At 36.8% G+C, this 24,654-nt stretch overlaps 1 protein-coding gene across 1 annotated transcript in view; it reads right to left on the reverse strand.

Moving 5' to 3' along the window:
* ICA1L (islet cell autoantigen 1 like) overlaps positions 1 to 24,654 on the reverse strand; it is an 87,734-nt gene that overhangs the window by 39,759 nt on the left and 23,321 nt on the right. The window contains exons 2-6 of the mRNA XM_047773266.1: positions 18,712 to 18,880; positions 16,691 to 16,763; positions 5,359 to 5,482; positions 3,136 to 3,334; positions 982 to 1,107 (exon numbers count right to left, since the gene is read on the reverse strand). Of these exons, the coding sequence (XP_047629222.1) occupies positions 982 to 1,107; positions 3,136 to 3,334; positions 5,359 to 5,482; positions 16,691 to 16,763; positions 18,712 to 18,873 (684 nt within the window). The 5' untranslated portion in view covers positions 18,874 to 18,880. The remainder of the gene's footprint in view (positions 1 to 981; positions 1,108 to 3,135; positions 3,335 to 5,358; positions 5,483 to 16,690; positions 16,764 to 18,711; positions 18,881 to 24,654) is intronic.

Raw genomic sequence — 24,654 nt, forward strand, 5'->3', positions numbered from 1 at the left:
TTCGTTTTTGAAATCTTTGAGTCTGTTTTGGTTTTGTGAATAAGTTCATTTGAATCATTTTTTAATTAGATTCCACATATTAATGATCTCATATGATATTTGTCTTTCTCCATCTGCCTTACTTCACATAGTATGATAATGCTAGGTCCATTTATGTTGCTGCAAATGGCATTCTTTGGTTCTTTTTATTATTTCAGGAAGTGCATCTTTGTTTGATTCCTAAATTCCACAGTACTGAACTGAATAAGATAGATTCCCTAAAAGCTGCAGTGTACCTTTCCTTTAGTTTATTATTCTTTTCTTATGCAAAACAGTTTACTCTCCTAGCTTGCCATTTACAAATACCTGATAAGATCAGTAACTGCTACTTATTAATATTTAACTTACTGTATGCTATTTATGTGTGATTTGAAGTAAGCAAGCACAAACGAGACTTCTGAGATTAAACTTGTGTGGAATGACAATTTGGCAGAATGAAACAAACGCAAGACTTAGAATCAGAAAACTTGAGTTTTTAAGCTCAACATTCCCTTTTACTTTAATTTTCATTTAATTCTCACTTTCCCCATCTGTAAAATGATAGAAACATATTAAACTTTTGCATCATGGCAAAATAAAATTGTATGTGGAACTAGTTCAAAGTGGACTAGCTGTGGATGAACCAGGGCTGACAGACCTTGAATCTTGCCTCCTCTCCACATTCCCCTCCCTCAACCCTGGAGAGTCCCAAAGTCTGTCTGTCTGTCTGTCTCTCCTTGGATACCAAGGAGAAAAACGTGAAAGTATAGAAGTGGGCAATCCCTAAGACCTTTTTCAGCCTAATGTTCTATGATTCTGTCATAACCTCAAAAAACCAAGTTTAGCAAAGTCAAAGGAATCTGATCAATTACACAATTTTTTTGCACCCTTTAGACAACTTTTAAAAAGGAATCTCACCACTCATCTTTACTGCAAGGACATGCTGACCATGGAGGTAGGTACCTGGTAGGTAGCAAGTGAATGTGACAACATATTGCAGCGACTAGCTCCAAGTAAATCCACTTTCTGACAAACATCCATCTTTAACTTGTCAAAAGAAGCTTTGCTATTTCTCACTTGGATCTGTACCTGCAACCACAAAAATGTTAATTATTATTGCTGATAATACAAGTATAAACATACCATACAGGTTCGTGATACATATTATCAGACACATGAAATTGTAATAAAGAAGACTAATTCCCTTCCCTGTATTATTGTTCTATGATTAATGGAAAATATTTTGACTAGTTTTAGTAATTATAGGAGATCCTTCCCAGCAGATGTCTTTTTTTTCTTTTTCTTTTTTGGCCATCCCTTGGCACATCGAGTTCCGTGGCCAGGGATCAGATCTGAGCCACAGTTGTGACCTAAGCTGCAGCTATGGCAATGCTGGCTCCTTAACCCTCTGTACGGGACTGGAGATCAAACTTGTGTCCCAGCGTTCCAGAGACGCTGCTGATCCCCTTGTGCCACAGCGGGAACTCCCCAGTAGGTATCTTTATGCTGAGAAACTAGGTGATAACAGATGAAAAGTATGTAGTTAAGAAGAAAAAAAAGATTCTAAATAAAAAGAAACATCCGGGAGTTCCCATCATGGTGCATCGGAAACGAATCTTACTAGGAACCATGAGGTTGCGGGTTCGATCCCTACCGTCACTCAGTGGGTTAAAGATATGGCATTGCGTTGCCGTGAGCTGTGGTGTAGGTCACAGATGCGGCTTGGATCCCACATTGCTGTGGCTGTGGTGTAGGCTGGCAGCTGTAGCTCCAATTGGACCCCTAGTCTGGGAACCTCCATATGCCATGGGTGTGACCCTAAAAAGCCAAAAAAAAAAAAAATTATAAGACATCTACTATGTGCCAGGCAAAGCGATACTGTGGTGAGTAAAACAATGTTCTTCCTCACCATCCCTGAGTGAGGAGGATTATTTATGTAAATAAATAATCTCAAGTCACAAAGATAAATAAATGTAACAGACATGAATGACAACTTTTGATAAGATAGTCAGGGAAGCTGTTGGTGAACTCATGCATGATGTCTGAACTGGGACAGGAAGTTTATAAGTGGGCCATGCTGAGAACCTTCTAGGCTGGGTGGGTGGGAGCGGGGGAGAGACAAAAGTCCTGGGTGTGGGAGACGGGTGAAAAGCTTATCATGTTTGCACAACAGGAAGGAAAAGGGTAGAGTATATTCCTTCCTTGAGCAGAGAATGGGCTGGAGCATAGAAAGTTAAGTACAAGATGTAGCTGCAGAGAGACCAGGGATCAGACTATGCAGGGCTATTTGGTACTAGATAAGAGCAGTGGGTTGTTTTCTTTTTTTCAGTTGAGGTGAACTTCACATAACATATACTTAAATCATTTTAAAACTACAATTCAGTGACGTTTGTGGAGTGGAGTCCAATGCAACCACTCCCTTGGACTATATTCTAATTTCAAGGATTATGAAAGGGACAGAAAAACAGGTTGCCTAAGGCCACGTGTCCACCTACTTCCCAGGCCTGTTGGCATAATCAGTGAGGCAAAATACTTGTAACAGATAGTATAAGGCCTCTATCAATGTTAAATATGATTTTTCCTATAGGAACTTTAAATATTTATAAAATGGAGTGAATTTTACTATCATGTACGGTAAATGCAGGAAATACAATTTATAATACAGAGTTTATTTAGCAAAAATATATGTTCATAGACATGTCATTGCTTTAAAATTTTGTGGTGACACTATGCATTGTGGCAGAAGGAAAAATTTGACAACCTTCACTTATATTTAATAATCATTTTACATGAATTTTTACTTAAGCTGCATATTCTTCCTGACTAATAAACTATTTTCCTCCTACAAACAACTCCTACAATTCTAGGTAAACAACATTTAATAGGTAGTTAGATCTATTATGAGAGGGATAAAAACAACAGAAAAGGTTGATGAGGTGGGATGCTACTCAGAGAGTTAAAAAAAGTGACAACCTTTTGTACTTCAACTGAAGATTTCCAAGCAACCAAGAATTGATAATATAACAAGTTTTCCAAAAATAGTCTGACATTTTATGCTCTTGATTAAATAGTCTGTAGAAGGTCAAGAAAACAATAAAAAAGGGTATATTTTCATACTTTTCTGAACTTTTCCATTTGTTTTAAGGTGTCTGGGTCCAGTTCTTGGGATACATCTTTCATCCACAGCAGAGCTCCTCTGTATTCTGTGCGTGCCTGTTCCATTCGATTAATTGTCATCTGGGTATCAGAGACTGCCCTTTGACTGAATGTTGCTACTTCTTGCTTTAGACGAGACAGAGGAGTATACAGGGCCAATCTAATGGCAGAGAGGTGAAAATCAGAGAGATGTACAGCCCATAAGTAAAATAAAACAAAAACAGCCATAAAGCATAATTTGCTATCAAGATGAGTTGATAAACAGGCAATTATTAACATGCTTAAGAAAATTTAGAAAGCAGGAGTTCCCGTCGTGGCGCAGTGGTTAACGAATCCGACTAGGAACCGTGAGGTTGCGGGTTTGATCCCTGCCCTTGCTCAGTGGGTTAACGATCCGGCGTTGCCGTGAGCTGTGGTGTAGGTTGCAGACGCGGCTCAGACCCCGAGTTGCCGTGGCTCTGGTGTAGGCTGGCAGCTACAGCTGCGATTGGACCCCTAGCCTGGGAACATCCATATGCCGCAGGAGCGGCCCAAGAAATGGCAAAAAGACCAAAAAATAAATAAATAAATAAAAATAAAGGCATTAGTTTAAAAAGAAAAAAAAAGAAAAAGAAAATTTAGAAAGCAAATACAGATCACACAGCTAATTCCGAACTCTTAATAAAGGCATGTCTGTATCTCTCCCTTGCCTTATTTTAGAAAGTTTTTGCAACATTTTGGATGTTTATCCATGTATCAACAATCTGCCAAATAAATCTGCCATTTAGAACAGAATTCCATGAGTAAAATGAGATCCTGTATTCATAAAGCATTGTATAATAAGCAGAAGGCCTTTCTTTTGACAAATTTAGAGAAAACCTAGGATACAGAAAAGCAGATAAAATGCTAAATTAGCTAAAGAGGATAAAGTTCTTAGCAGCTGAGGATGAGAACAAGAAAAAAAAAAGGATTTAAGAAACACGACTCAGGAGTTCATATTGTGACTCAGCGGTAATGAACCCAATTAGTCCCTAGCCTCACTCAGTGGGTTAAGGATCCGGTGTTGTCGTGAGGTGTGCTGTAGGTCACAGACGCAGCTCGGATTTGGCATTGCTGTGGTTGTGGCATAGGCCGGCAGCTATAGCTCCAATCCAACCCCTGGCCTGGGAACTTCCATATGCCTTGAGTGCGGCCCTAAAAAAAAGACCAAAAAAAAAAAAAGAAAGAAAGAAAGAAACAGAAACACAACTCAAACCCAGAACATCTGGTCTCCTTTTGGCTTAGTGGCACTGGAGGGCTTTGTATTGAGTGTCTCCTTGTCACCTCCTTAAAGATGGACTTTTGCACTGATGTGGTTATTTCAAAACAAAGTTACACATCATTACAGGTCTGATACAGCCTGTGTTTATTTTCCTCCTGAAAATGCAAAGATTTTGCCTATAAAGTTACTAATAGTTAACATTTAGTAATTGTAGGTAGTTATTTGCAGCAGGTATCTTTATGCTAAAAAGATGTAAAATAATAAAAAGCAAAGTTGGAGTTCCCGTTGAGGCGCAGCAGAAACAAATCCGACTAGGAACCATGAGGTTGCAGGTTTGATCCCTGGCCTCGCTCAGTGGGTTAAGGATCCGGCATTGCTGTGAGCTGTGGTATAGGTCGCAGACGTGGCTCAGATCCCTCATTATTGTGTCTCTGGCGTAGGCCAGCAGCTGCAGCTCTGATTAGACCCCTAGCCTGGGAACCTCCATATGCCTCAGGAGCAGCCCTAGAAAAGGCAAAAAAAAAGGCAAAATAAATAAATAAAAAGCAAAGTATATAATTAAGAAATTTTCTCCACTTTAAAAAAGTTATAATGTATTCATAATGTACTCACAGTATTCAAAAAGTGAAAATATATATACATATATACATTTAAATGTTAGCCAATTTGTGCCTGTTATGTTAAACCACTTAAGAAAATTAAACACAGGTCTAAAGGCTACTTCTAGTAATTAAGCCACCTCTGAACATCAATTTTCAAATAATGATTTTAAATACGAAATAAATAAAAGGTAGGCAACAAAACAATTATATACTGCAATACAATTCTCTTTTAACCCTCTACTGGAATGAAGAGAAACCTTTACAAACGTGCAAAGTTAGCTACATATATCAGAACTGTCTTACTGACTACAGATATAAGGATGATGCAAAACCATGGTACACCTTTGCTTGGCTGAAGAACAGAGTGCCTTGCCAGTGGCTTTCATCATTCTGCCAGCCTGCGTTGTATCCCGTTCTGCTTGGAACTTTAAAAAGAGCCCTAGTTCGTTTTCTTCCTCCGATATAACTAGGAAAAAAATTTCAGTATAGTTCATTGTTTCACTTTATCATTTATTTAATACACACACACACGTATAAAATTCTCACAGCAATAATTCTCTATACATAAGAATTACTTGGGGGAAAAAGAAGAGCAACTCATTTTTAAAATGCAAATTCCTGGGTTCCATCTCCAGAAATGATGATACTGACTTTATAGGTCTGAGGATCTGATATATATATATATATATATATAAGCATTCCAGATGGTTTTTATTCTATGGACCTCACTTCAGAAAAGATTGATCTTCAGTGAAAAAAAAAAAATCCAAAATGATAAAACAAAACCACAGATGACACATTTTCAAATATGGAGCGATGCATTTTAGGATCACTGCCTCTTAACAAAGCATTTGGTTTTCTATTTAAACTTAACTTATTCTTGTCTCCCAACCTGGCTTCATTTTCCTATACTTAGTATCTCAGACCCATGACTGTCCAAAAGTTTGCTGCTAAAACCCTAAAAATTATCTTATAGCGCAGTGCTATTTAAAGTTTGGTCCATGGACCAATGCCAGTCCTGAACCATTTGCTACCAGCATTTAACAAATTCCAAAAACTAAGAAACTATTTAGAAACTTTTGCCAATTTAACTGACATATATTTGTTGAATCTAATAAAAAAAAGTGTGTGCTTGTATTCTGCATGTCTTCTTTAATTTTGTTTTTCTAAAAATTCATTTTTATTGTATTTTCAAGTGTCAGTTTACAACAGATTGAAAGTAAAACACAAAAGAGAAAATGGTCCTTTGCCACAAAGTTTTATAAGCACTGATCAAGTGGAAAATACCCCTCTAATCCACAATGAGACAAGAAGGTAAGGGGAGCCCATAGAGTGTCCAAACTAAGCTTGAGGTGAAAAACATGACAAGGGTCAGGCCTGATTTCAGCCCAGTTTACTGATGGAACAACTGAAATTAAAAACTGAAAAGGAAGTCCCTTTCAGTACCTCTGAGGCAGCAGAACTCAGGCTTTCTCACTCACTTGTCACTGGTCTTCCCTGTTGTGTCTACAAGGGAGGCCCAGGAGAACTCAATGATCTTAGGGGAGAGGTGCCTACACACTCTATATTATCATCTTCAGTAAAACTGAACCTATCTACAGAATAGATAGGTTCAGTAAAAGTGAACCTATCTACAGAATAGATGCAGATCCACAGACATGGAGAACAATGGTTGCCAAGGGGGAGGAGGGGAGGAGTGGGATGGATGAGGGATTTGGGGTTATTTGATGCAAACTATTACATTTTGAATGGACAAATGATAAGGTCCTACTGTACAGCACAGGGAACTGTGTCCAATTTCTTGGGATAGAACATGATGGAGGATGATATGAGAAAATGAATATATATGTGTATGACTGGGTCACTCTGCTGTACAGCAGAAATTGGCACAACACTGTAAATCAACTATACTTTAATTTTAAAAAAGGATTAAATTTATAAAATATTGCCAAAGAATGACATGGAATTAAAGAAAATGTGGAATCTTCTAAACAAACAAAGAAAAAAAACCAAGTGCTGTTTTATGAACTAACCTGATCATGAGTGGATTAGATTTGAGGACTCATTAATTTAATATTCTGATTACTTCAGAGATTTATGGATTATACACACTTCCTTTTTTTTAGTATAAGCAGATTTATTGAAAATATAATTCAAAATATTTGAAAATTATGATTATCTTGCAAAATCAGACCATTAACTAAAAAAAGTCACCCATTCCACCCCAATCCTTACCCCACTAGACCCACAGACACACAAACTAAGAGAAGACTTTGAAGGACTGTGTGAAGCAGACTGAATATCCCACTTACCAAATAGTGGAGGAGTGAGTTTTCCTTTAAGTTTTGCTCCCTCTCACCCAATTTCTATCTCCTAGTCTTTATTTATTTATTTTTATTACTCAAATGAATTTATCATATCTGTAGGTATATAATGATCGTAACAATCCAATTTCACAGGATTTCCATCCCATAACCCAAGCACATCCCCCCCCGACATTTCCTTTTAATTAGAACTTCATAAAATATACCTTAATGAAATCTACTAGAAAAAGATATTAATTGGTAGATTATGATTCAGAAAGCTCTCTGAGAACTTGGATTACCTCACTATCAAATACCAATTGAGGAGTTCCCACTGTGGCACAAGGGGATCGGCAGCGTCTTGGGAGCACTGGGATGCAGATTTGATCTCCAGCCTGGCACAGTGGGTTAAGGATCCAGCATTGCAGCACCTATGGCTTAGGACACAACTGTGGCTTGAGTCTGATCCCTGGCCTGGGAACTCTATATGCATGGGGCTGCCAAAAAAAGAAAAAAAAGAAACCCAAAAAGCAAAAACCCTATATCAACCGAACATGAATAGTCATTGAGCCTTATCCTTATCAATGCGGAAACGGAGGAGATGAAGCTAAGTCTGTGCTGATTCTGTGTTGGGACTTGCTGCCCCAAACCACAGAGACCTTATTCCTATGTGCGTTCTCCCCCCCCAGTCAAGTGATTCTCATAAAGGTTTATATAGCTGGATGAATCTACTAGAGTTGTCTGACATTAGTCTCAACAGAAGAGGTATTAATCAAATAGTCTTCAAGAAATTGAACATCTATATGCAATCTTGAAGAGAAAGTACATGACGAAATCTATTTATGCATATCTCTTTCTTAACCTGAAATGCTCCACCAGCACGCTAAAAGATCTGGTGATTACAGGACAAAATGCAAGATACACAAACTTGGCAGTGTTCCTCTACATTGCCGTTTCTATTACAGGCCTCCCTTGGTCCAGTGCTTGTGATGGTTTTCTACTGCTTGGTAAAATATTTAAGGTCCTCATCAGTCTGACTTGAGCCTTTGATCTCTTATCACCCTATTAGTCCCATTTACAAACTCTTCTGTCACACAGACTATTTTCACTCTTTAAATTTATTCCCTTGATTCCAAATCCCTTTTCCCCCCACATATTCAACTTCTTTAAATCCTTTAAGTTTTACCTTAATTGCCATTATGAAGCTGCCTTTACCAATCACTCTAGTACAGCTATATTTCACTCCTAAAGAATTCGGAGGTATGTCTGTATCACTATCTTGAACTCAATTACATACTATTATTTGTCTCTTATTTTATCCAAAAAGTTGTTTCTCCAACTATTTCCATGGGAAAAGCACAGTCTCAAACATGTAAGGAACTCAAAAAATTATCACATTTATAATGGATTTCTTGCTTTAATGGGACACAATATATGACTTTTGATTGTAAACTTTGAGACTAAATTACATGGCTATACAAGAAAATCATTCATTTGAGCAAATGTGTACTGAGCATGGACTACACTCTAAATGTTGCTTCTAGGCTATGAAGACACAGAAATAAACAAATTCCTGTTCTTAAGGAGAGCATATTCTAGTGGTGGTAAGAAAAATAAAAGATAAAATATACAGAACATTGAATACTGTTATGTGCTATTGCTAAGTAGGCAGAGAGCTATGAAAAAGGGCTCTTCAGTTCAGAGATGGGGGTCAGGGACTCACTAAAAAGGTTGACCTTTGACCAAATACCTAAAGAAGGTTGGGAGCCTACTATGCAGATATGCCTACAGTGAAGGAGATTACTATGGTTTAAGAGGAGTTTTAGAAGATGAGATAATCGAAGTAACCAGGACAAGAGAGGTAGCCATGTCCAGCAGGGCACTCTAATTAAGGCAGGAGAAGAGATCCAAAGATTGAGTTCCAACCAGAAGAGGTCCAGAAGAAAGGAGATTCCAGATGGCATTAAGATGGCAGAATAGAAGGACTGGAGCTCAACTTCTGTCATGAAAACAACAAAATTACAACCAAGTGCTAGACAACCACCAACAAAATAGACTGGAAACTACCAAAAGATACATCCTACACCAAAAGACAAAGAGGAAGCTACATTGAGGCTATAGAAGGGGTGATTACACGATATAAATAACCCCACAACCACCTGGTGGGCGGCCCACAGACTGGAGAGTAACTATCACAAAAGTTTACCCACAAGAATGAGAGTTCTGAGGCCCATGTCAGGTTCCCATGTCTGGGGGATTTGGCATTGGGAGGAGGAGCCCCTGGTGCGTTTGGCATTGAGGACCAGCAGAGCTTGTGCACAGGAGCTCCCCAGGACTGAGGGAGAAGGAGATTTCAGGCTTGAAAGGTGAACACAGGCTTTCATGTGCACTGGGCCCCAGGGCAAAGCAGACTCCATAGGAACATGGGTCAGACCTCCCTGAGGTTCTTGGAGGATCTGTAAAAACAGAGGGTGACTGTGGCATGTTGTGGGGGAAGGACGTTGGAGGCAAAGGTCTAGGGAATAACCATCCATGTGAACACCCTGGGAGGTGGCCATTTTGTAAAAATCTGGTCCCACCCATCAGGGCTGAGAAGCCCCAGGCCAAACAACAATTCAGATGGGAACGCAGTCCCACCCATCAGCAAACAGGCTGCCTAAAGACCTCCCCCCACACACAGCCATCTCTAATCACACCCAGAGACAAAGCCCTACCCACCAGAGGGAAAATAATCAGCTTCAACGTCCAGTGGGCGGGCACCAGTCCCTCCTATCAGGAAGGCTGCAAGAAGCCCTGGTATCACTTCAGCCACAAGGCGGCAAGCATAAGAAGCAAGAGAGGCTACAACCCTACTGCCTGCAAAGAGGAGACCACACCAACAATCTATACAAAATGAAAAGGCAGAGAATAATGACTCAGATAAGGAAAAAGAAAAACAAATCAAAAAACAAAAAACAGCTAAGTGATCTAGAGATTACCAACCTCCATGAAAAAGACTTTAGACTAATGATAGTAAATATGATTCAAGATCTTGGAAATATATTGGAGGCAAAGATTGATAAATATAAGAGACACTGAAAAAGAAATAGAATATTTAAAGGTTAAGCAAGCAGAGATGCAAAATACAATAACCAAAATAAAAATTTCACCAGAAGGAACAAACAGCAGATTACAGAGGCAGAAGAACAAATAAGTGAGCTGGAGGACAGACTGGTAGAAATCACTTGACATGGAATAGAAAAAAGACAAAATATTGAAAAGAAATGAAGACAGTCTGAGAGACCTCAGGGACAACTTTAAACATACCAACATCTGCATTATAGGGTGTCAGAAGGAGAAGAGAGAGAGAGAAAGGTCAGAGGAAATATTTGAAGAGATAATAGCTGAAAACTTCCCTAACATGGTAAAGGAATCACTCACTCAAATCCAGAAGTGTTGAAAGGAAAAAAACCTCCAACCAAAATTAATCTACTCAGCAAGACTCCCATTCAGATTTGAAGGAGAAATCAAAAGTTTCACAGATAAGCAGAAAATTAAGGGAATCCAGCACCACTAAACTAGTTTTAAAAGAAATACTAAAGGAACTTCTCTACATGGAAAAAAAAGCCACAACTAGGGACAAAAATATTACAAATGACAAGGCTCACCAGTAAAGGCATACATATATATAGTAAAGGTAGAAAATTATCCACACACATATATGCTACCAAAACCAGAAATTATGAGAGGAGGGGGGTATGAATGAAGAACACTGGAGACGCGTTTGCAATTACGAGGCCAGCAACTTAAAACAACCCTGTATATATATAGACTCATATATCAGAACTTTATGGTAACTGTAAACCAAAACTCTACAGTAGATACACACAGAAAAAAGAAAAAGCAACCCAAACACAACACCAAAGATAATTATCAAACCACAAACCACAAGAGAAGGGAAGAAAAAAAGACTAATAACTAACTAACTAAATAAATAAATAAATAAATAAAATCCAAGGTAATTAACAAAATATCAATAAGAACATACATATCAATAATTACATTAAATGTAAATGGACTAAATGCCCCAACCAAAAGACACAGACTGGATGGATGGATACAAAAACAAAACCCATATATATGCTGTCTTCAAGAGACCCACTTAATTTGGAGTGGATAAGCAATGATATACTGCTGTACAGCACAGGGAATTATATCTAGTCACTTATGGTGGAACACAGTGGAGGATAAAGTGAGAAAAAGAATGTATATTGTGACTGGGTCACTTTGTTGTACAGTAGAAATTGACAGAACACGGTAAACCAACTGTAATGGAAAAAATAAAAATCATTAAAGAAAGAATGTATAGATGATAAAATTAATAAATGAGGAATCATAAAAAAAAGATATCCACTTCAGTTCTAGGGACATACACAAATTGAAATGAGAGGATGGAAGAAAATATTCCATGCAAATGGAAATCAAAAGAAAGCTGGAGTAGCAATACTTATAATCTGGCAAAACAGACCTTAAAATAAAGAATGCTATAAGAGACAAAGAAGGACATTACATAATGATCCAAGGATCAATCCAAGAAGAAGATGCAACAATTGTAAATATATATGCACCCAACATAGGATCACCCCAATATATAAAGCAACTGCTAACAGTCTTAAAAGGAGAAATCAACGATAACACAATAATAGCAGGGGACTTTAACACCATACTTAAAGCAATGGACAGATCATCCAGACAGAATATCAACAAGGAAACATAGGCCTTAAATGATGCATTAGACCAGAAGGACTTAATAGATATTTATAAAACATTCCATCCAAAAGCAGAAGAATACACAATTTTCTCAAGTGCATATGGAATATTCTGTAGGAGAGAGCACATTCTGGGCCACAAATCAGGCCTCAGTAAATTTAAGAAAATTGAAATCCTATCAAGCATCTTTTCCAACTATAACAATATAGACTAAAAATCAACAAGAAAAAAACTGCAAAACACACAAACACGTGGTCACTAAGCAACACACTACTAAACAACCACGGGATCACTGAAGAAGTCAAAGAGGAAATTAAAAAATACCTAGAAGAAAATGACAATAAAGACATAATAATTCAAAATCTATGGGATGCAGAAAAAGAAGTTCTAAGAGGGAAGTTTATAGCAATTGTTTCAGGAAACAAGAAAAATCTCAAATAAATAACCTAAAGCAACAAGAGGAAGAAGAATAGACAAAACCCAAAGTTAGCAGAAGGAATGAAATTGTAAAGGTCAGAGCAGAAATAAATTAAATAGAAACAAACAAACCAAAAAAACCATAGAAAAGATCAGGAGTTGCCAGTGTGAAACAGTGGAAACAAATCCAACTACAAAGCATGAGGTTGTGGGTTCAATCCCTAACCTTGCTCAGGGGTCTGGCATTGCTGTGAGCTGTGGTGTAGGTTGCCAATGTGGCTCAGATCCTGTGTTGCTGTGGTTGTGATGTAGGCCGGCAGCTGTAGCTCTGATTTGACCCCTAGCCTGGGATCCTCCATATGCCACAGGTACAGTCCTAAAAAGCAAAAAAAAAAAAAAAAAAAAAAAAAAAGTAAAGAAGACCATAGAAAATGTCAATGAAACTAAAATCTGGTTCTTTGAAAAGATCAACAAAATTGATAAACCCTTAGCCAGACTCATCAAGAAGAAAAGAGAGAGAACTTAAATGAATAAAATTAGAAATGAAAAAGGAGATGTTACAATGGACATCACAGAAATACAAAGGATCATAAGAGACTACTCCAAGCAATATGCCAATAAAATGGACAACCTAGAAAAATGGACACGTTCTTAGAAAAGTACAATCTTCCAAGACTAAAACCAAGATGAAATAGAAAAGATGAACAGACCAATCACATGTACTGAAATTGAAACTGTGATTAAAAAACTTCCAACAAACAAAAGTCCAGGGCCAGATGGCTTCACAGGCAAATGCTACCAAAAATTTAGAGAAGAGCTAACACCTATCCTTCCGAAACTATTCCAAAAAATTGTAGAAGAACGAATACTCCCAAACTCATTCTATGAGGCCACCATCACCCTGATACCAAAACCAGACAAAGATACCACAAAAAATGAAAATTACAGGCCAATTTCACTGAATGATGAGCATAAATGCAAAAATCCTCAACAAAATACTAGCAAACCGAATCCAACAATACATTAAAAGGATTGTACACAATGATCAAGTGGGATTTAACACAGAGATGCAAGGAGTTTTCAATATCTGCAAATCAATCACCATATTAACAAACTACAGAAGAGAAGTTCCTGTCGTGGCTCAGCAGAAACCAATCTGACTAGCATCCATGAGGACGCAGGTTCAATACCTGGCCTCCCTCAGTGGGTTAGGATCTGGCATTGCTATGAGCTGTGGTGTAAGCCGCAGACTCAGCTTGGATGCTGCCTTGCTGTGGCTGTGGTGCAGGCCAGTGGCTACAGCTCTGATTTGACCCCTAGCCTGACACCTCCAAATCCCAGAGGTGTGGCCCTAAAAAAAAAGACAAAACAAACGAAAAACAAAGTGAACAAAAACTATATGATCCTCTTAAACGATGCAGAAACAGCTTTTGACAAAATCCAACACCCATTTTTATAAAAACCCTCTAGAAAGTGAGCATAGAGGGAACCTACCTCAACATAATAAAGGCCATATTATGACAAAACCACATCATTCTCAATGATGAAAGGTTGAAAGAATTCCCACTAAGATCAGGAACAAGACAAGGATGTCTACTCTCACCACTTCTATTCACCACAGATTTGGGAGTCCTAGCCATGACAATAAGAGAAGAAAAAATAATAAAAGGAATCCAAATTGGAAAGGAAGAAGTAAAACTATCACTGTTTGCAGATGACATGATACTATACCTAGAAAATCCTAAAAGCTACCAGAAAACTGTTAGAGCTCATCCATGAATTTGGCAAAGTCACAGGATATAAAATTAATACACAAAAATTGCCTGCATTTCTATATACTGACAATGAAAGATCAGAAAGAGAAATTAGGGAAACAATCCCATTTATCATCACATCAAAAAGAATAAAATACTTAGGAATAAACCTACCTAAAGAGACAAAAAAACGTGTATTCTGAAAACTATAAGACGCTGATGAAAGAAATCAAAGACGACACAAACAGATGGAAAGATTTAGCATGCTCTTGGACTGGAAGAGTCAATATTATCAAAATGACTATACTACCCAAGGCAATACACAGCTTCAATGCAATCCCTATCAAATTACCAATGACATTTTTCACAGAACTAAAACAAAATATCTTAAAGTTAGTTTGGAAGCATGAAAGACCCAGAATAGACAAAGCCATACTGAGAATGAGAAATGGAGCTGGAGGAATCAGGCTCCCTGACTTCAGACTATACTACAAAAACTGCAGTCATCAAAATGGAATGGTACTGGCGCAAAAACAAAAATATAGGTCAGTGAAACAGGACAGAAAACCCAGAGCATCTATGGTCAACTAATCTATGACAAAGGAGGCAAGAATATATAATAGAGAAAAGATAGCCCCTTCAATAAGTGGTGCTGGGAAAACTGGACAGCTACATGTAAAAGAATGAAATTAGAACACTTCCTACCACCATACACAAAAATAAACTCAAAATGGATTAAAGACCTAACTGTAAGACAGGATACTATAAAACTCTTAGAGGAAAACATAGGCCAAACACTCTCTGACATAAATCACAGCAATATCTTCTCTGATACACCTCCTAGAGAAATGACAATAAAAACAAAAATAAACAAATGGGACTTAATTAAACTTAAGTTTTTACACAGAAAAGGAAACCCTAAACAAAACGAAAAAATAACCCACAAAATGGGAGGAATTATTTGCAAACAAAGCAACAGACAAAGGAACAATCTCCAAAATACATAAACACCTCCTGCAGCTCAATAACAACAACAACAACAACAAAAAAACCCAACCAAAAAAACAAGATCTAGACAGACAATTCTCTAAAGAAGACATATAGATGGCCAAAAAACACATAAAAAGATATTCAATATCACTAATTACTAGAGAAATGCAAATCCAAACTACTATGAGGTACCTTATACCACGCAGAATGGCCATCATCAAAAAAGTCTACAAACAAAAAATGCTAGAGAGGGTGTGGAAAAAAGGGAACCCTATTACACTGTCAGTGGGAATGTAAGTTTTGTTGCAACTACTATGGAAAACATAATGGAGATTCCTCAAAAAACTAAAAATAGAATTACTATATGACCCAGCAATTCCACTCCTGGGCTTCTATCCAGAGAAAACCATGACTCGAAAAGATGCATGTACCCCAATGTTCATTGCAGCACTATATGCAATAGCCAAGACATGGAAGCAACTGAAATGCCCATCAACAGAGGAGTGGATAAAGAAGATATGGTACATATACACGATGGAATATTACTCAGTCATAAAAAGGAATGAAATAATGGCATTTGCAGCAACATGGATGGACCTAGAAATTACCATGCTAAGTGAAGTTAGTCAGACACCAACATCATCTGCTATCACTTACATGTGGAATCTAAAAAAAAGGATACAATGAATTTATTTGCAGAACAGAAACAGAGTCACAAGCTTCAAAAAACTTATGGTTACCAAAGAAGACAGGTTAAGGGTTTGGGATGAAAATGTTGTAAAATTAGGTTGTGATGATGTTGAACAACTATGAATATAATAAAATTCATTGAATTAAAAAAAAAAAAGAAGAAGAAGAAAGGAGATTTCAGCAATGGCAGGATACCGAGAGGGAATGACCATTAAAAAGAAATCCAGGGACGTATGATGCCTGGAAGCCAAAGGAAGAGTGTCTCAAGAAGGAGGGAATAGGAGTTCCCATTGTGGCCCAGCGGTAATGAGCCCAACTAGCATCCATAAGGACGTGGGTTCCCTCCCTGGCCTCCCTCAGTGGGTTAAGGATCCAGCGTTGCCATGAGCCATGTTGTAGATAGCAGACAAGGCTCAGATTTGGCGTTTATGTGGCTATGGTGTAGGCTGGTAGCTGCAGTTCCAATTTGACCATGAGCCTGGGAACTTCCAGATGCCTTGGATGTGGCCCTAAAACAAAACAAAACAAAACAAAACAAGACTCTGGGAAGGAAAACAAAACTCAACAAAATGAATCTGTGTCAGAGGATTTGTTAAACTGAGGACACTGGAAGTTTAGGCATAGGTCACTGTAAATACTTACTTTTGTCATAAGAAACTTCTCACAAAATAGTTCAATAAAATACTATTTTTACATTAAATCTTTCATTTTCAAAATGCAAGTGAATATTCATTTTATGGGGAATTGTTGGATAGATATCTGATTTCATACCATTGAGTCTTAGCTGATATTTCTCAATTATCTTCAGAAGTTCAGTGCATGTCTCTTGAATGGAATGAAAGACCTTTGAAATATAAATTTTATTAGGACAATTTAAAGAGTCATAAACAAATATGAAATATAAAAAAACACTTCAAAAGCAAAGCACTTTCTTATAAGTATTATGCCTATATTTCTTGACTGATATTCAGTTTGGGTTTTATTTCTGACATAAAAAGCACATTTTGATTTCCCTGATGAGGGTTGAAAAAAATGGTGATAAATACATGGAGCTAATAAAAATTTATAATGTGGAGTTTGTCCTCCCCTCAGCTCCAAACTAAATAGCAAAAAGGTAACTCTAATATAAACTACATCAAACACCGCCTACTATAGATGAAAAAATTGTAGATAGCCTTGGAAAATGTTAACTGACTTGGAGCTTGGCTTTTCTCCAGTATTGGTCTAAGAAAAACAGGTCAGTTGTGTGTAAAAATTAAACAGTGCATTAAAACATCAAAAATAAGTTACTTTTTGACTATTTTTGTTTAGAATTTTCCATGAATATTAATCCCTTCATTACCATTGGGGCTAAAACCTAACCAAAAAAATAAAATGTCCAATAGACTCCCATTTCAAAGCAAGCACATGAAAATTTGAGATCAGGACACATCGTGCACATGAGGTAACTCTTCATACATATCTATACATTTAGATTTTCCTGGAGAAACAAGCAGCATAGGTTTTAGGGTGCAGCCTAAAGAAGACTCACAAAGTCCTATGCTGAAGAATTGCTATTGAGACTTTGGTTCAAAAAGACCATGGCAATGTCCTAACCTCTTTTATCAAATGAATTTCTCATATCACCATTAAGCCTGAATGTTCTATCTCTGATGCAGGTTTGCTATTATTTTGACATTTGATCAGGCCAAAGGAAGACTGATAACAGACACTAAAATCTAAATGGAGGACCAAACATCAATTTTCCATATAGGTTTAAGTATGTTTGGACTGCATTTGGTGTATGGATTTGGCAATATAAAAAGCGATTTTAAATCCATATGGAAGGAGACCAGAAAAAAATATAAAAATTATAGTTCTATTATGGATGTGATTATGGCTGATTTTTTCCCCATGGGTTCTTGAAAGATTTACATACTATTGCTTTGTATTTTTACAATAAAAATACTTATTTCAGCTTTAGTGAGGTATAATTTGACAAATAAAATTGAAATATACTTAAGGTGTACAACATGATAATTTAAGTATATATACTTGACTTTTATGAGTACTTGAAATGAAAACTATTTTATTATTTATCATTTTTAAAAAACAGTTCAAATATGAAAGAAAGTTCTTGGTTAATTCCAAATATTTGTCTAGTGGACAAGGATAAAACTGAATATAAAATATGTTACCCACAGATTACAAATGACATGCAACAACACAAAAAATCTACTTCTGTGGGAATATATGTGGAAACAGTGACAAGTTCCCTTAATGCTAAAATGTATTACTTACAAAAAAGTCCCTTCATTTTTTCCACATCATTAAATCTTAAGAATACTTTCAACACAAATAGTAAAAGCTTGTTAAATAGAAATAATTCCATTTTCATATTTGTTATAGCAATGACAAAACTTTATTTTTTTGTAGGATGAAATTACTTAATAAAGACACTTAATTAGACTTATATTTTGAAGAATCCCAGCAAATGATTATATTCCCAGCATAACAGAGCCCCTACCTGGAAACATTTGTAAAATTTAAATTAGTATATGTACCTGGAATTGGCAAATCTGTTTTTAAAAATCTAAACCTTTTCATTAATATACATGAGACCCTTTTCTAATTAGCCTAATTACTTAAAAGCAAAACACACATATAAGGTTTAAAGTTACTTCATGATAATTATTTCTTTTATTTAAAATGAAAAACAGAGCCAAAAATGCATTATGAAATACTTTAACTCTATCCCTTAATAATAGAAATAAAAACAAGTTATATGTAGTACACAGGATCCTGAAATTTACCTCAAGTTTAGCATCCAGTTCAGCATCAGAAGCCACCACGTGCTCATCCTCCTTTTTTCCTGTTGCTCTGATAAAGACCTGTCTGGTTTTCCAGTACTTCTTTTGCATTTTGCTGACTACTGACTGGTTATCTTCTGGTCTGGGTTGACCAAAGGAATCCATGGAGTGACTACAAGGAATAGACTAAAATTAAATTTCTTTAAAAACCTTTTCAATAATAAGTATCTATTTAGCCCATATTTAATCTAATTGAAAACTGAAAAAGATACTAAATAGAATATTAACAGATAAACATGTTAATGTTGACTTTGTATGGTCTAAATTTATGCTTTAATTACAACTTGTACAAGTAACAGGCAAAAAGATTAATGATACTTATATTAATTTCAGTTAGGTAACGAAGGTGATAAAACTGTTTTGATTTTGGAATAACAGCTAGAAATAATTCTATTTTATTTGACCAATGCGTATTTGTAGACATTTATTGGTTTCTAAATTTTGCTTTTGTGATAATACTGAAAAATGCACTTGCATACACATCTTTACATCCCATTATCCTTTCCTTAGGAAAACTTCCTATGGATTAACTGCTATTTTAGAAGAATACACATTTAATAAATATCCTCAGATATGCAAAGATTCAAATATATATACTTCTTTAGAAATAACATAAAGAACTACTTTAGTATCCATTAAATAAACAAAAACAAAGATCTTAGGTAGAGGGGAGATATGTGGTAAAAGAAATAGAGAAATTGTAAGCTTTGGTAAACTTAAAATTAATGTCTAAGTAAATTTTTTTTTTTGTCTTTTTGCCATTTTCTTGGGCCGCTCTCGAGGCATATGGAGGTTCCCAGGCTAGGGGTCGAATCGGAGCCGTAGCCACCAGCCTAAGCCAGAGCCACAGCAACGCGGGATCCAAGCCGCGTCTGCAACCTACACCACAGCTCATGGCAACGCCGGATCCTTAACCCACTGAGCAAGGGCAAGGATCGAACCCGTGACCTCATCATTCCTAGTCGGATTCGTTAACCACTGCGCCACGACGGGAACTCCTAAGTAACTGTTCTTAACATGGTTAGCATGACTACATGTAGGAAATGCAAATGTGAAAAGTGTTCTTTTAGGAGATATAAAAAATAACAACAATTTAAAAAGCCTAAATTATTAGGAACAAAGTGAGTACTAAAGTATGCGACTCATTCACCATTTCCAGGGGAATCAATAGATAACTAATATATTCTTAATGTTGGGAAAGAAATAGAGGTTCACTTGCTTTTTATTTTGAAGTAATTACTAATGAAATAAAAATAGGATATCTAATTTCTAAATTATTAGAAACAAAACAAGAGAGTAAGAAAAACTAGCAAAAGTAAAAGAAGGCTGGAAAAACAGGAGGAAGACAACATAACAAGCAGAGTAAACTAAGATGACAGAATAAGAACAAATATACTATTTAGTATGGTAAATGCAAACTTCCTCCTAAATACAGACTCTCACATTTTAAAAACATTACTATATCTAACTATACGCTATTTGGGATCCACCTAAAACAAAAAGATAGAGAAAGAATTATGGGTTAAGTTATATCAGGTAAATACAGTACAAATAAGATGAAAGAAGGGATAACCGCCACATTAATACCAGATAAAGTAGGTTTAAATAAAAGGCATTGTACAGAACAAAGATAAAATGTAAAGTCCACAGGCGGCACTCTTCCACAATTTCACTGTATGTTTCCTTGGCTACCCTCTGGATTCCTGGGCAACACAGATTCGTCATCATTTAACTGCAGAACCTCTCATGTGCTATGCTGATAACTTAGTTGCATATAATTTGGGGTATAAAACAGGGAATTTAATCTTGGTACAGAGGGGAATGACTTTAATGTGAGCATTATACTATCTGACACACAGTCTGGAGGGGAAAGATAAACTACCAAGTTTTCCCTCAAATTTCTATCTGCTTTTGATGGTTTTCAATTAGTTCTACCCCGTAAGATTGTTATCAGCATGAGGGTCAGTTCAACTGTATGTTAAACTGCTGATCTATTCCGTTAAACTGACGCAGGCTTAGGTGCATTCGGTTAAGGGAAAAAATCCTTGGGAGTTTCAGAAGAGAATATGTCTTCCCTACCTTGACTTCCATGCTGATGTAGCTCCCACACTGTACTCCTGGCCTCTCTCCACTCCCTCACTAGCTCCTTCATGGGGAGAAATAGTAATTTATCTGATTGGATTTGAGAGCAATAAACTTAGCCCCCCTTTCCTCTCTGGAGTCTATCCTGCCTGCAGGGACACACATTCCCCGACAAGTGGAGGACAGTGGCTGAGGGTAAATCTGCAAAAGGTGAGATTTGCACATTTGTGCTTTTTTGACAGAGGACACTGCTAAATCTGCTTGCCACTGAGGGTAGGGTGGGTAGAAAGCCAAGTCTTACTGGCTTGAGATATCAGATGGCAGAGCTCAAGGCTCCGGAACTACCAGAAATTCAGGAAGGGGGAGCCAAATAGGAGATGACCCCCAGAATCTGTACAAAAGACCTCCCAAGACCTGTGCCGTTCACTAAAACTAATCTCAAGGTAAGGGAGGGGGACCCATTGCTCCTTGCAGAAAATCAGCAGTTGGACACTGAAGGAAAGATTTCAACTGCTACCACTACAGAGGAGACAACCTGAAATTTGAGTTCAGCCAAGTTAACTGCCTTCAGGAATAAAAATTCTTCAGAGAAGCAAAGTGGTATTCACAGTCCCTAAAATCCATCATTTAAAAAGCCAAGTATCCAACCAAAAAACACTAGATATGCAAAGAAATAGGAAATATGTGACTATCTATACTCCATGAAAAAAAGCAGTCAATAAAAGCAGACTTCAAAGATTTCTCAGATATTGTAATTATCAGGCAAGTACTTTAGACCAGATATTATAAATGCGTACTAGAGTCAAAGTAGGATATGTGCATAATACATGAATAGGGAGAAAATATCAAAAGAAAACAAGAGAAAATTTCAAGCTGCAAAGTTCAACAAATGCAATTAAAAACTGACTTGATAGGCTTAAAAACAAACTGAAGATGAGAGATATAGGAAGTTAAGTTCAAGATGAAGCAACAGAAATTACCTAATCTGAAAGAGAGAAGAAGAAGAGAAAAAAGACCCAGGAGAGGAAGGATAGAATGGGCAGAAAAATTATTTGAAGAAAACATCCTAAATTTTGTAAATGACATGAATTTATAGATTGATAAACACAAGGGAAACCACAAATAGGCACATCATAGACAAACTACTTAAATCCAAAGAGAAAGAGAGGAGTTCATGCTGTGGTGTAGTGGGTTAATGATCTGGCTTGTCTCTGTGGAGATGCTGGTTCAATCCTGGCCCAGTACAGTTGTTAAGGATCCAGCATTGCTGCAGCTGTGGCATAGCTGCAGCTCTGGCTCATATTCAGTTGCTGGACAGGGAACTCCCATGTGATGTGGGGCCAGCTGAAAAAGAAAAAGAAAAAAAAAGAAAAGAAAAAAAACAAATATAAAGAGAAAATCTAGGGAGTTTCTATTTTGGCACAGCAGAAATGAGTCTGACTAGTATCCATGAGGATGCGAGTTCAATCCCTGGCCTCAGTCAGTAGGTCAGGGATCCTGCATTGTCATGAGCTGTGGTGTAGGTTGCAGATGTGGCTCAGATCTCGTGTTGCTGTGGCTATGGCCAGTAGCTGTAGCTCCCATTTGACTCCTAGCCTGGGAACTTCATATGCTGTGTGTGGTGCCCTACAAGCAAAGAAAAAAAAAGCAAAAAAAATCTTAAAAATCCTAATACCATACATAAAAAATAAAGTCAAAATGTATTTAACACCCAAATGTAAGGCTACATATCATAAAACTCTCAGAGGAAAACATAGACAGAACACACTTTGACATAAATTGCAGCTATATATGTATATACATATACATTTTTTTTTTCTGTCTTTTCCAGGGCTGCACCTGTGGCATATAGAGGTTCCCATGCTAGGGGTCTAATTGGAGCTGTAGCTGTTGGCCTATGCCCCAGCCATAGTAAAGCCAGATCCAAGCCATGTCTGTTATCTACACCACAGCTCAAAACAACACCAGGTCCTTAACCCACTAAGCAAGGCCAGGGATCGAACCCACAACCTTATGGTTCCTAGTCAGAATCGTTAACCACTGAGCCATGATGGGAACTCCAGATTTTTTTTTTTAGCAATATCTTTTTTAATCCACTTTCTACAGTAATGAAAACAAACAAAAATAAACAAATGGGACCTAATTATGCTTTGAAGCTTTTGCACAGCAAAAGAAACCTTTTTTTTTTTTTTTAAGAAAAAAAGGCAACCCACAGAATTGGAGAAAATCTTTGCAAATGAAGCAACTAAGGGATTAATCTCCAAAATACACAAACACCTCATGCAGTTCAATACCAAAAAAATTAACAATCCAATCAAAAAATGGGCAGATGATCTACATAGATATTTCTCCAAAGAAGACAGAGAGATGGCCAAAAAACACAAAAGATGCTCAACATCACTAATTATTAGAGAAATACAAATCAAAACTACAATGAGGTACCACCTCATACTAGTCAAAATGGCCACTACCAAAAAGTTTACAAACAATAAATGCTGGAGGGGGTGTGGAGAAAAGGGAACCCTCCTACACTGTTGGTAGGAATGTAAGCTGGTGCAACCACCACAGAAAACAGTATGCAAGTTCCTTAAAAAACAAAAATAGAGCTATTATATTATCCAGCAATCCCCCTCCTAGGCATATATCTGGAGGAAACCATAATTCAAAAAGATACAGGCAACCCAATGTTCACTGCAGCACTATTTACAAAAGCCAACATGGAAGCAACCTAATTGTCCATTGATAGAAGAATGGATGAAGTGTGGTACATATATATAACGGAATATTACTCAACCATAAAAAAGAATGAAATAATGAAAAACTCCTTTGCAGCAACATGGATGGACTTAGAGATTATTATATTAAATGAGGTAAATTCAGAGACAGACAAATCATGATATCATATATGTGGAATCTAATAAAAAAATGATACAAATGAACTTATTTACAAAACAGAAACAGACTCAGAGACTTTGAAAACAAACTTATCATTACCAGAGAGGAAAGATGGAGGGGAGGGATAAATTAGGAGTTTGGAATAAACATATATATACTACTATATATAAAATAGATAATCAATAAGGACTTACAATATAGCACAGGGAACTCTACTTAATATTCTATAATCTGTATAGGAAAAGAATCTGAAAAAGAATGGATATATGTATAATTGAATCACTTTGCTATACACCTCAAGCTAACACAACATTTTAAATCAACTATACTCCAATATAAAATAAAAATTAAATTAAAAAACCAAAAAGCCCTTTGTCTTTAAGTTCTATAGATACTGTTATATATGTATCTGTTTTGTTGTTTCTATTATATAACATGCCTTAGTGTTCCTTAACTCTTTGAAGATAGAATCCCTACATCTGGGGGATAGGGGGATGTGCTTGGGATGTGGGATGGAAATCCTGTGAAATCAGATTGTTATGATCATTATACAACTACAGATGTGATAAATTCATTTGAGTAAAAAAAAAAAAAAAAAAGAATCCCTATATCTTAGGTTATCTATGGTAGTCAACGAGAAGTATGGGATTTTATTGTCCCGCCTTTATAAGTAAGCTTCCTATGTCTCTCTGAATCTTTATTTATTTTATTTATTTTATTTATATTTATTATTTATTTATTTATTTATTTATTTTTGCTTTCTTAGGGCCACACTCGCGGCATAAGGAGGTTCCCAGGTTAGGGGTCAAATCAGAGGTACAGCTGCCAGCCTACACCAGAGCCATAGCAACTCGGGATCCTTAATTCACTGAGTGAGGACAGGGATTGAACCCGCACCTCATGGTTCCT

Source organism: Phacochoerus africanus, chromosome 3, assembly GCF_016906955.1.
Source record: "Phacochoerus africanus isolate WHEZ1 chromosome 3, ROS_Pafr_v1, whole genome shotgun sequence".
Lineage (NCBI taxonomy): Eukaryota > Metazoa > Chordata > Mammalia > Artiodactyla > Suidae > Phacochoerus > Phacochoerus africanus.